The sequence below is a fragment of the Heterodontus francisci genome, unplaced genomic scaffold (genome assembly GCF_036365525.1).
Source record: "Heterodontus francisci isolate sHetFra1 unplaced genomic scaffold, sHetFra1.hap1 HAP1_SCAFFOLD_124, whole genome shotgun sequence".
Taxonomy (NCBI): Eukaryota; Metazoa; Chordata; class Chondrichthyes; order Heterodontiformes; family Heterodontidae; genus Heterodontus; species Heterodontus francisci.
This window is the reverse complement of record NW_027140322.1, coordinates 1,829,440-1,843,534: the sequence shown is the minus strand read 5'-3', so window position 1 is coordinate 1,843,534 and position 14,095 is coordinate 1,829,440. Positions and strand designations below refer to the sequence as shown.

Below are 14,095 nucleotides of genomic sequence, written 5' to 3'. Positions count from 1 at the left end.
TGTGGGTGCAATTTCCTCTGCTCTTTCCTGGTGCTGGGGTCTCACTGTGTTCGTCCAATGAGTTCTGAGTACGTAAACATGTGATCATTACAGCCACGCCCATCTCCCCACTTCTGCAGGTTAAAACTATTCTGAGCCTGTCCCCATCCAGTTCTCCTTCGAGCCGCTGTGCTGGTGGGAATATTCGGCTGTCTCCGGGTTCCCTGCTCGTTTGCACCGTGTATTAATATTTCCCTTTCCTTTTTTCATGTGTAATATATACTCCGGGTTTTATTAGGGTTCTGAGTGCAGACTGATATTCCTGTCAATTCATACCTGGTGAATGGGGAGGGTCTGTGCACTGGGAACCTGTGGGTTTAACACACAAGAACCGCTTGATGATATTTCTGATATTTTACAGAGACGGTGAAGCTGAGACTGGTGAATGGGGGCACTGGGAGAGTGGAGATTCACTACCGGGGGCAGTGGGGGACTGTGTATGGCAATGATTGGGACCTGCAGGACGCCGCTGTTGTGTGTCGGGAGCTGGACTGCGGGACCGCAGTCTCTGCACCGGGCCGGGCTCACTTTGGGGAAGGGTCCGGACCCGTTGTGACGGTGAATGTAAAGTGCGGCGGGACCGAAGCCTCTCTGCGGGACTGTAAGTCAGCTCAATGGGGTCACTATACCTGGTCACACTTCTATGATGCCGGCGTCATCTGCTCAGGTAAAAATCTTTCTCAGTCTCTCATCTCCCACCGCGGCTGTTAGATTCTGTGAAGAAGTGAAAGTAAAACAATCCGCGATGGTCCGTACCCAGAAAGTCAGATGATAATAATTCCAGTTATCTCTGGTTAGAATTATTGTTAATATTAGGATCACTGTTTAAAATTATATTATTAGTATTATATTTAAGAAACATTTTCCACCGGGAGCAGCCAATACCTGATACTCAGCACATTTACAATGCAGACAGAGCAGTTTCTATTGAGATTTTCCCCAGATCCGCAGTGAATGATCTGAACCGCTGGAAATGTCACAATCTCAATCCAAATCTCCATTCATCAACCCAACAGCCGCTGCCGGGCATGTACTGTCCGCCCGGCTGCCAACCTGCAATGATCGCTTGGCTTCAGATCTGATATATCACACAGATTGTGAAGCTGAGACTGGGGAGCAGGGAAGGGAGGGAGGGAGGGAGGGAGTTTCCTCAGCCTCGGGGAGCTGAAGTAATGGGTCCACAGTTATTGTGGGAATCACAAAGATAACTGCTCTGTAAGATCCCGCAGTTGCCTGCGCATGGCCTTTTTAAGTAGCGGTATAGTGTAAAAAAGTAAGGAAGTTATTATGAACTTTTGTGGAATACTGGCTTCACCTCAACTGGCGTATTGTGTACAATTCTGGGCACGGCACATTAGAAGAATGTGAATGCTATAGAATGGGTGCAGAAAGGATTGACAAGGAAGGTTCAAGGGATGAAAGACTTCAGTTACAATGATCGTTTGGAGAAACTGTGGTCGCTCTCCTGAGAACAGAGAAGGCTGCGAGGAAATTTGATGGAGGTGTTCAAAATCATGAGGGGAATAGACAGAGTAGAGAGAGAGAAAGTGTTCCTCTTGGCAGAAAGGTCAATAACCAGAGAACACTGTTATAAGGTGGATGGGAAAAGAACCAACCGTGACATGAGGAATAAGTTATTTACACAGCGAGTGGTTAGGATCTGGAATGTTCTACCTACGAGTCTGATGGAGACAGGTTCAATTGTGGCTTTCAATGTGGAATTGGACAAGCACCTGAAGAGAAAATCTTTGCATGGCTATGGGGAAAGGGCAGAAGCATAGGACCAGCTGAGGATCTCTTGCCGATAACCAGCATGGACACAACGGGCTGAATGTCCTCCTTCTGTGTTGTAAACATTCTATGATTATATGCTGACTGTTGCATCTTGCTGGTCAGAAGCTGTCTGTCCAGTTTTTAAACCTAAAACTGTGAATGTGGTTTCAAGGTAATTAATTGCATAATGTGAAGGGTGATCATGACAGACTGTAGAAAACTGGCTGCAAAACAGTCAACAAAGTGTGGGTTAAAGGTAGTTATTCAGACTGGCAAAAGTTGAGAAGTAGTGCGTGACAATCCATGCCAATGAGCTACTGCTGTGCAAATGCTTTCTATTTTTCGGTCCATTCTAAAATTGACAGTGCACAACATTAAGAAGCGGCTGAGCACACTGCACATAACAAAGACTAGGGGCCCGATAACACTCCAGCTGCAGTGCTGAAGATCAGTGCTCTAAAACTAGCAACAACTGGAGCCTAGCTGATCCAGTACAGTTACAGCACTAGGATCCAACTGATCCGGTGGAAAATTGCCCAGTTGCATACTGCCTAGAAAAGCAGGGAAACACTGACCAGTTCGCACCCAATCAACCGACTCCAATCAACAGCAAATCTTTCCTTGTGCTGGGTATGACTCCCCTTTCAACGTATCTCTCTGAAAATAATCCTCAATGTTTTTGTATTTTCTGCAGCTTTGTTAACCCGTATTGCTGTTGTATTCATTTTTCTATCTGCACCCCTGAATCCCATTGCTCCTCGACACAATTTAGATTATCATTGTCCAAGGAAAATGTGTTCTCATTCTTCCTACCCTAATCTGTAAGTGTACATTTATCTGCATTAGAATTAATTTACAATTTCGTTAACGTCATGTATTTTATCACAATCTGCCTTAGTATTAACCATTGTCCCAAGTACATGTCATTAATGAATATTGTAATTGTATGTCCCTCCCTGAGTCGAAATCATTTATGCAAAATATGATCAATAGTACTCCTAGCATCAGTTCTTGTCGCACAATACTTCTTGCACAGTTCTAACTGCCCAAAATACTTTTTGTTTGCACACAGCCGAACACTACTGTAGATGTGACCTGACCAGGATTTTTTTTTAGCTGTAGCATCATTTCCAGCCCCTTGTATTCCGTTCCTCTAGATATAAAGCCCAGCATTCCATTTGCTGTTTTTTTTCCTGTCCTTGCCCATGACCCTGAAGTCTATTTTCCGTTTTTTCACCATTTCGAAAATACTGGAACATTTTAAATTCCAAATTGGACACCTCACACTTGCCAATATTGTAATAGTTTTACACAGTCACTTAATCTTTTTTTTTGTTGTTGCAAATTTATGCTTAAAATATGCATGATTACAATATCGTTGATATTTTTCAATGGCAATATTGAGTATGTCAATTATATACGGCTTTCTGTCCAGCCATCTAAATCATTAATAAATAGTAGAGGTTCCTGTGGGACGGCGCTATCACATCCTGCCAGTTATATGATCTGCCCATTATCCCTGCTGTCTGTCTCCTGCCACTTAGCTCACGTCCTAAGTAGTCAATAATTTGCCCTAAATCCGATGAGCTGCAACTTTAGCCAACAATCAGTTATGAGGGATTTTGTTGTTTGCTTTCTGGAAGTCCATCTGATTAACATCCATTGAGCTTCCCCTGCCCTCTACTTTAGTTACCTCCACAAAACAATTGATCAGGTTAATCAGGCATGATCTACCTTTTACAAATCCATGCTGGCTCTCTCTCTGATTGGTTGTAACTTTTCAAGGTGATCAGACACTCCATCTTTAAATGTACACTCTAGTAATTTCCTGACAACAGCTGTTAGGCGAACCAATCTATAATTCCCTCGATTCCCTCGATAACATTCTTTAAATAGCCGTGTAACAATTGCAATTTTCTAATTACTGACCCAGCAGTTTGCTCTCAATCATTAACAAAGTGATGGAAGGTGTTGTTTGCAGCGCTATCAAGCAGTACTTACCAATAAACTACTCACTGATGCTCAGTTTGGGTTTGTCGGACAACTCAGCTTCAGGCCTCATTAAACCGTTTGTCCAAAAATGGAAAAAAGAGCTGAATTTCAGATGTGGGATGAAAGTGACTGTCCTCGACGTCAAGGCGGCTTTTGGTCAACTGTGGCAACAAGGAACCTTAAGAAAAGTGACGTCCATGTCCATACTAATGCAAAGTAATTATGTATAATTCCCGCCATTTCCTTATTTTCATTTATAATATCACCATTGTCATTTTAATGAGGCTACATTGCTCTTACTTACAACCTATTTTAGAAGTGATTGTAAAAGTTGTGTAGCTTTTGCGATCTATTTTGTCACCCTTTGCTATTCTTTCTACATCTGCCATTCACGAGAATCTGGGCTCTTTTCCCCATTTTTCCATGTTTTTGTTTTCTTTTATGCTGATCATGTTACTGTGTCTTGCACGGCAGTCCATAATAGATGAGGTGAGTTTGGAATTGGACCATTTAATGCTGTGGTCATTGAGTTGAGCTTACTTGACGGTGGCAGACATGTCTCATTCATTGCATCAGGGAAGCTATGGAGATCTAAAAACACCATACTGTCCCCCTAACAGTGGCCTGTTCCTCAGTGGATATCTGGTTGTCTATCCTCAAGAGACACACCATCACCTGATCTGCAGCCAACATAACACGACCAGAACAATAGTATGGAATGACTTGCCACGATACAGAGTAGCTGACAAAAAGCAGCAAGGACAATTGCATATACCGACCTATCATAGAAAATAATTAACAGACCAATAGCAGCCAGAACAAGAACATGTAATAACCTATCACTAGTAAGATCCTGTCCATATTCCCTTTCTCCACTACATATAAACCGATAACTTCCACTAGTTCCAGTTGTTTCTCCAGACAATGGGCACAGTACACTGCTCAAAATGTCGAGGTCTGCCAATATTTCTAACAACTCCTTTTTCAAGAAAGAACTGCTGTTTTAAGAGCAAATTCACGTGGTGAAAACCCGTAAAATTGCCTTACGCAAATGTAGCATCTTTCTGTTTTTCCTCTCCCGGTGGTGCCTATTTATTTTACATTTCCAACTGTGCTCTACCCCCTCACCCCGCCCCCCCACCAGCCTCCCTTCACCCACTAACTAGTTTATCATTCCTGTAACAACCTTATTTATCCTTCATTCTAGGACCCTGATCCCAACCCGGTTCTGGTGAAGCGCATTCCAACAGAACAATTATTTAATATCCCAGTACAAGTGGTGGGTGCCATGAAAAGTAACACCTCTTTCCAACATCAACACCTTCAACCACGTGTTGACCACCCTAATCCACCCCCACCCACACCCCATACAAATGTGCAAGCGGCTTGTATAATAATCCAGAGATTATAATCCTTGAGATCTTCTTTTTTAGTTCAGCTCCTGGTGCTCTCTGAAAAGAACCTCTTTCCTCATCTTTCCTATGCTGTTGGTCCTTACATGGTTCACAACGACAGGATATTTCCCCTGCATTCTCCCAATCTGATTTGGGATATCCCTCACTTCGCACAAGTTGGGGAAATACTGTTTGGGACTCCTAAAACCCTAACTATTGAACTACTTAAAAGTATCACATTATGATCCACTCCTCCACCTTTTCCACAGCTTCCTGTTCCAACGTATCACGGTCAACATTCTGGCTGTCCTTCTGACAGTCTTCATCCTTATCCTCACAAATAGCCAGTACATTGTTCCTGTTGGATAGATTCACTTTCTGCATATCCTCGTTCACCAACAAATCTGGATTTCCATTACTGTGCACTATAAGCTGCAACAACCTCATTCTGATCCCGCACCTTCAACAAGTGGTGGTACCCACCACTTGTACTAGGATATTAAATAATTGTTCTGTTGTGACTGAAATCTGCAGCAAACTGTCCAATATTCCTCTTGCTGCTGTATGTGTTGGGGTATCTCCAATTCCCCCTCCAGCTTTATGACCCAGAGCCAGAGAGTTTGCAGGTGGATACATCTGCTATGGACATGTTCCCTCGGGATAATTGCGTCATCCACAAAATCCTATATCCAGAAAAAAATAACTGATCTGCCATAACTTAGTCTGTCTTTATTTTAGAGTTAAAATTATTTGTCGATGCATTTTAGCTTTAAAGCTATTTTACTGGTTAGCTAATGCCGAAACACTGAGCACTCACCAATTAACGTAATACTTATTTGAAACTTATCCACATCCCCTCATACTCTGACTTGACAATTGCTTCCCCTCTATTTGTCTGGTGCCTGCCTCTCCCAATAGGCTCTGCTGCTGCTGGATGTGGTGCTGTCTTAAATCGGTGACTCCACACACTTACTCAAGCTGAACAGACAAAACAAAGCACCTCCTTGTAAACCCAAGCCCTCGGCCACTTGGAAGGACAAGCACAGCAGATGGATGGTAACAGCGCCATATGCAAGTTCCCATCAAAGACGCACACCATCCTGATTTGGAACAATATCAATGTTTCTTCACCGTCGCTGGGTCAAATCCTGGAACTCCCTTCCTAACAGCACTGTGGGTGTACTGAGAGTGCATGCACTGCAGCAGTACAAGAAGGCGGCTCACCACCATCGTTGCAAGGGCAATTCGGGTTGGGTAATAAATGCTGGCCTTGCCAAAAACCTCCACTCCCTGTGAAAGAATTAAAAAAAAACATCCTTTTCCCCCTCTGCACCGAATTCTTACTCTGAGCAAACTCTAACTTCCCATTGTGTTCATTATTTATTCAGTTAACATTGCAATCTGTGGTTACACTCTGCCTTACTAGAAGTCTAAAAATAGAAACATGGAAAATAGGAGTAGGAGTAGGCCAGTCGGCCCTTCGGGCCTGCCAAGCAATAAAAAATAATCATGTCTGATCATCTAATTCAGTACCTTGATCCGTTTCGTCCCCATACCCCTTGATCCCTTTGGCATTAAGAAAGATATCCATCTCCTTCTTGAAAATATGTAATGGTTTGGCCTCCCCTGCCTTCTGCAGTAGAGAATTCCGCAGGTTCACCACCTAATGAGTGAAGACATTTCTCCTCATCTCGGTTCTAAATAGCATACCCCATATCCTGAGACTGTGACTCCCCAGCCATCGGGAACATCCTCCCTGCATCGAGCCGGCCTCGTCCTGTTCGAATTTTATAGGGTTCTATGAGATCCTATCTCGTTCTTCTAAACTCTGGTGAAGGTAGGCCTAGTAGACCCAATCTCTCCTCATACGTAAATCCTGCCAGCCTGGAAACCAGCCCAGTAAATCTTCTTTGCACTCTGTCCATGGCAAGGTCATCCTTTCTCAGATAAGGAGACCAAAACTGCACACATTACTCCAGATGTGGTCTCACCAAGGCCCTGAAGTAAGACATCCCTGTTCCTGCACTCAAACCCACTTGCAATTAAGTCTAATGTTCTTTGCCTTTGCAGGCACATTCAAGTTGCAACAGTTTAGACCGTTTCCAGCAGACAGTAATTACCCCAGATCGGACTATCACAGCTGATTGACTGCTTACTGCTAACTTGACTTGCACGATTAACTGCTAACATGAACTGCCTTGCAGCTTTTTTATATTGCAAGTTAAATTCTAAATGTTAAGGCTAGATTTCAGTCTTTCACACTAATTACCAAATTCTACACTTCCCACTCTGTTTGTAACATATGCAGCTAAAGGTACACACTATGCTTAAAACCTTTGACTGAACTCTACCTAGCTCAGAACTTGCAGAAGAACATTGCCCAGGCAATCAAATTAAGTTCAAGAAGAAGGTCCTGACAACGGTTTCAATGGCAAATAAATTTGAGCAATAACTGCCAGAGATGTCCACATCCCTCATGAAGAAAAGCAGCTCCTAAATGGCCTTGTTTTGTATTTATTCTTTTGATCTTCTCTAGCGCATCTATCAAACCCCTTAAACATTTTAAACACGTCAACTCGATAATGTCTAATCCTTCTAAACGCAATCTACTGCAAACAAGGTTTATGCAACTTGTCTTCAATAATGTAACGCTTTAAGCATAGTTGTCATTCTAGTGACTCTGTCCAGCACCTACTCCAAAGCCGATGGTTTTGTGAAGTGCCGTGCCCAAAAGCGACAACAGATACAATAGAAACATCACATCCTTCTGAGTTTTATATTCCAAGTACCAAGAGATAAAGTCCAACTGTCGATTAACGTTTGAAAGAAGAACTGTTAACTTTTGAGTATTCAGCCAACTTCTTAAAGAGGTCCTGTAATAATTATTGTGAGGAAAGTACACAGACCTGAAACATAACTCTCTTGTTCTCTCCACAGATGCTGCTCGCCCTGCTCAGTATTTCCAGCATTTTCTGTTTCATTTCAGATCACCAACAGCCGCAGTATTTTACTTTTGTGTTGCTGTAGTAATTCTAATTGTTTTTTGATAGATAATTTGTGTAAAGTATGGTTGGATAATCGTGTTGATAAAATTCTCCTTTTTTTTACCCATTTTCTATTTTGCTGTTTCTATGCAGAGGATGATTTAGAAATCATTTGGATTTGTATTTGTTTTCAATACAGGAAAACCTGAACTTCGATTGGTTGGTGGGATGGACAGATGCTCCGGTCGGGTGGAGGTGCTGCATGGCCACCAGTGGGGGACGCTGTGTGACCTTTACTTTGATATGGAAGACGCCAAAGTGGTCTGTGAGCACTTACAGTGTGGGGCAGTAAACTCAATCCCGGGAGGAGCCCGCTTTGGAAAGGGTACTGGTGCAGTGTGGAAGGAAAATTACAGGTGTATGGGGAACGAGACGCGATTGTGGGATTGTCCTGTTTCATCCTGGGAACAGTTTAGCTTCTCCCATGAAAACGATGCAGGTGTCATCTGTACGGGTGAGTCATCTCAGTCAATTGAACTGAAATACAGCAACCGCTCTGCTGTCAAGCATCATTGACTATTTCCACAGGTCTCTGATTCACTCGTTTTGCTGATCCCATGCTTCCTTTGTCACTAAGATTCTGAGATGTGTTTGTGGGCTTATTGGTCTGAATTAAATTACAAATGAATCAAAGCTTCACTCCAGTAAACATTTATACATACAATGACTCGTTGGTCGTACTTCTCGTCATATAATATCTATTTCCGGGTAAATCTGGAGCATTTTTCAAGGGCTATAGAATCAGCAAGATGCTCCCAGGACCACTGCCATGGAATGGATATGTTGCTCGAGCATTGAAACTGTTATCAATGTAGGCAGTTCAAATATGAATGATCATGGAATTCTCTGCAAAGATCAGCTGTTTAATAGAAAACACTGTGAACTTGTTGTAAGATACATAGTGTGAGATATATTTTAAGTTCCACCACACCGGTTGCAATAAAATGATAGTGAATGGCATAATTCGTTATTTCACCAATGTGCTATGTCTTTGAAAATTTCACAAACATGATGTAAATTTAAATTCTCCCAATTTGCAGGATTATACTTATCTCTCAGCCAGCACCCTCATATAACAGATTATCTGCTCAGTTATCTGATCACTGTATGTGGGACATTGCTCAATGCAAAAGTGCTCCCACGTTTCACAATTTACAATATAGGTAATAAAAACAGGAAGTGCTGGAAATACTCAGCAGTTCTGGCAGCATCTGTGGTGACAGAAAGAGTATCAACCTTTCAGATTGTGGATCTTTCATCAGAACTTAGAGATTTAACAGTTTTTTTTAAAGAAAGGGGGAAACAAGGAAAGAATGAAAGGAACGCTCCGTGATGTGGTGAAAGACAGGAGAGATGAAATGGTAAAACGAACAATGCAGAGCAAAAGTATGTTAGAAAGAGCCAAGTAAAAAGCACATTTCTGGAGGAGGTGCAAATTGGAAGTCAAATATCGTCCAAAAAAGAAAAAAAGGGGGAGGGAATCTGATCTGAAATTGCTGAACTCAGTGTTCATTCTAAAATGCTGTAAAGAGTCTAGTGGAAAGAGGAAGTGATGTTTCTCAAACTTATGTTATCCTGCATTGGAACTGTCCAGGAGAAAGAGGAGGGAGAGGTCAGAGTGGTAGTGCAGTAGACAATGAAAATGACAGGCAACTGGAAGCGAAAGGTAAAGCTTGCAGACTTGAAAAAGGTGTTCTGCAAAGTAATACCTCCACTGTGTTTGGTCTGCCAATGTAAAGGAGACGCATCATGATCAGTCAATGCAGTAAATACATTATACTAAAGATTAAGCAGTACAAGTAATTCGTTGTTTCACTTGGAAGCAGTGTTTTGGGGCTTGGATGGTGAGAAAGGTGGAGGTAACAGGGCACTGGTTGGAACTCCTGCGCTTTCATGGGAAGTTCCTGTGGGAAGGGGTGTTGAGAATGATTAAAAGGGAGTATCAGGGTACATTTTCTATATTTAATAAAGAAATAGGAGGCTTATTGAAGCAGGAATATTCTGAAGAGATCATCCATTTGGAGTATTTGTTTGATGGTTAGCATTGCTGTAACCCTCTCAAGTCGTTTTTGTTGCGAATGCAGTGCATTACATTGAAAGAAGTACAATTAAATCGCAGTGGGGGTGGGGGGGGGAATCCTCGGTTGAGGAAAAAGGAAGACATATCAGAAACGCTGTCATGGAAGGTAGCATCATCAGAGCAGATGCGTCGGAGACGGAGAAACTGGGAGAATGGAATGGAGTCCTTATAGGAGGTCCTTACAACCACAGTGGCTTACAGGGCCCTCAACCGTGCCTGGCACATTTCCTGCACCTCTACCCTCTCCCCTTCCCCTCCCTCCCAAAACCGTGACAGGGTTCCCCTTGTCCTCACTTTCCACCCCATCAGCCACCATATCCAAAGGATCATCCTCCGCCATTTCCGCCACCTCCAGCGTGATGCCACTACCAAATGCATCTTCCCCTCCCTACCCCTGTCAGCATTCTGAAGGGATCGTTCCCTCCGTGACACCCTGGTCCACTCCTCCGCTACCCCACCACCTCATCCCCTTCCCACAGAACCTTCACCTGCAATCGCAGGAGGTGTAATACCTGCCCATTTATCTCCTCTCCCCTCACTATTCCAGACCCCAAACACCCCTTGCAGATGAAACAGCGATTTACTTGTATTTCTTTTAATGTAGTACATTGTATTCGCTGCTCACAATGTGGTTTCCTCAACATTGGGGAGACCAAACGCAGACTGCATGACTGATTTGTGAACACCTCCAACAGTCCTCAAGCAGGACCCTGAGCTTCTGGTTGCTTGCCATTTTATCACTCCCCCTGCTCTCATGCTCACATCTCTGTCCTGGGATTGCTGCAATGTTCCAGTGAACATCAACGCAAGCTCGAGGAACAGCATCTCATTTTCCGATCAGGAACCCCACAGCCTGCCGGACTGAACTTTGAGTTCAATAATTTCAGAGCATGATGGGCCCTCCATTTTACTTTTATTTTGAGTTATTTTTTCTTTTCCAATTTTAATTTTTTTTTTGTTTTTATATTGTTTCATCTGAGTTTGGTCAGTTGGGTTACCCACTGTTTTATTATGTTTGTACTTGTGGCTGTTCAATTTTCAGTCTGTTAACACCCTTTCTGTTCTAACGTTTTGTCTTTCAACACACCACTAACACATCTTTGCTCCAAGTCATTCTGGTCAGCTATTCTGTAACCTCATCCTATGTACACCTTCTCCTTTGTTATCTCTTGCCCCACACCCACTTAACTTGCTTATAACCTGTTAGGTTTCTAATATTTGTCAGTTGTGAAGGCGGGTCACTGATCTGAAACGTTCACTCTGCTTCTCTCTCCACAGATGCTGCCAGACCTGCTGAGTATTTCCAGCATTTCTTGTTTTTATTTCAGATTTCCAGCACGCGCTGAATTTTGCTTTTAATTTGCTATTTCTCAAACTTATGTTAACCTTCATTGGAACTGTGTATGAGAAAGAGGAGGGAGAGGTCAGAGTGGGAGTGGAGTATACAATGAATACCAGGAAGATAAAGGTGAAGTTTGCAGACTAAACAAAGGTGTTCTGCAAATTAATCACTCGACTGTGTTTGCTGTGCCAATGTAAAGGAGACGCATCATAATCAGTCAATACAGCAAATACAGTATACTGAAGAGAAAGCAGTACGAGCAAATCGTTGTTTTACTTGGAAGCAGTATTTGCCGGCTTGGACGGTGAGAAAGGTGGAGGTAAAAGGGCAGTGGTTGCATCTTCTGCGCTTGCCTGGGAAGTTCCTGTGGGAAGGGTTGCTGAGAATGATTGAAGAGTGCATCAGGGTGTCACAGAGGGAATGGTCCCTTTAGAATGTTAAAAGTGGAGGGAAGGGGAAGATGTGCTTGGTAGTGGTATCACATTAAAGGTGGTGGAAATAGTGGAAGATCATCTGTTGAATATGGAAGCTGATGGAGCGGAAGATGAGGAGAAGCAGAATCCTATCATGGTTCTGCGAGGGGGGAAAGGGTGAAAGCAGAGGTATGGGAAATGGAATGGGCGTGATGGGGCCCTGTCAACCATGGTGGGTGGATGAGGAGGTGAGGAGAGTCCTCGGTTGTGGAAAAAGGAAGACATATCTGGAAGCACTGGTATGATCGGTTGCATCACCAGATACAATGCAGATGGAGAAAGTGGAAGAATGTGATAGAGTCATTCTAGTATTCGTGGTGTGAGGAATCATAGACAAGATAACTGTGAGAGTCCCCAGAATCAGAGACACAGATGTTGTGGAAGGGAATGGAAGAGTTGAAGATGGACTATGTGAAAATGAGGGGGAGAAATTGGAAGAAACGTTGATGCTGCTTCAAGTACAGGGCGAGAGCAGGAAATATCAGTACATGTGGACAGGAGGACAACCTTCAGTCCCTCGGGTCTGTCACCTATTGCATTAGTGACCACGAATCAAAAGTGCTTCATTGCCTGTGAGGCGACTTGAGATGTCATCGGAAGCATTGTGGCAACGTAAACTGGTCTGTTTCTCTCCATATGGGATGAAAGGAACTGTCATCTGTCAGGAGCCATTTAAAGCCCCTGCCCCACCCTTCGGTCTCATCACTTATCAATTGCCGGTATGTGCCGCGCTCACCTCCAGTTCATTTTACCCTTGGCCCCCAGTTTAAACAGTGGAAGCGACTCGGTATGTCTCCAAAATGTATTTACTGAGAAAAGATGATGGTGAGCAACATCTGCCGACACGCCTTCTGAACAATGATGACAGAAATAGTAACCATCAAAATTAATAACTTTTCTGGTGGCAGTGAATTATGCTTCAATTTCACCATTGTGTTTCATATTGTAGATGAAAATTGGTCACTAAGGCTGACTAACGGGGGAAGCTGGTGTGATGGGCGAGTGGAGATTTACTACACCGGCAGCTGGAGGAGATTGCAGGACAGACTCTGGACCCTGAATGATGCCAACGTGGTCTGTACACAGCTGGGCTGCGGTGAAGCGACAGCCGCTTATAACTATTCAAAGGACGGAAAGAGTGAAGGACCCATCTGGGTGAATGATGTCCAATGTGGAGGAAATGAATTGCAGCTCCAGAACTGCAGTTTGTTCACATTGAATTCGTCTCTCACTGACAGTATGGATGTTGGGGTCCTGTGTTCAGGTAAACAAATTCTTCACTGCTTTTACAATAACAAAGAAGTGAAATGTCTAATCTGCTGAGAAAAGTGATAATACAGGTTGTTCCTGGGTGTCTCAAATCAGTAATTTCATTTGGGGGTAGGGGATGAGCAGGGTGGGCGGTGGGGGAGCTGGGGATGGATGGGGTGGTGTTCAGGGAGAGAGAACACGGACACAATTAAACAACAAGAACTTTTTTCTCACAGAACTTTCAATAAACACATACATCACAAAGAGTTTATCAGGAATGTAATCGACAGAAAACTGACACAGAGCCAGTCAAAGAGATGTTCGAGTGGGTGACTAAACTTTTAGTCAGATGGTTGGATTTGAAGAGGCGGAGACACGGAGATGTTTGGGGTGGAAATTCTCATCTGGGTGGTTAGATGGTTAAAGGCTAGACTGAAAGTTGTGGGGGATGGAAGTGGGAGATGTACAAGAAGCTGGATTCAGATAAATGCAGAGCTCTCGAAATGATTCAGGCTGGAGGAGGTTATACTGATGGCAGGGGGAGAGCATGAAGGTGTCTGAACATGAAGATCATAATTGAAAACTCGATGCATTGGCAGCAGGGATACCAGTGAGTGCAGTGGCGTTCCTGAGAGGGGCTTAATGGAGGGCAGGCGACAAAGCTTTGGATGAGCTGATGTTTCTGGAGGATGCAGGATGGGTTATCA

The 14,095-nt window shown here is 43.4% G+C and overlaps 1 protein-coding gene across 1 annotated transcript in view; it reads left to right on the top strand.

Moving 5' to 3' along the window:
• LOC137359217 (deleted in malignant brain tumors 1 protein-like) overlaps window positions 1–14,095 on the top strand; it is a 28,104-nt gene that overhangs the window by 8,059 nt on the left and 5,950 nt on the right. The window contains exons 3-5 of the mRNA XM_068025277.1: window positions 401–706; window positions 8,382–8,696; window positions 13,087–13,401. Coding sequence (XP_067881378.1) covers window positions 401–706; window positions 8,382–8,696; window positions 13,087–13,401 — 936 coding nt within the window. The remainder of the gene's footprint in view (window positions 1–400; window positions 707–8,381; window positions 8,697–13,086; window positions 13,402–14,095) is intronic.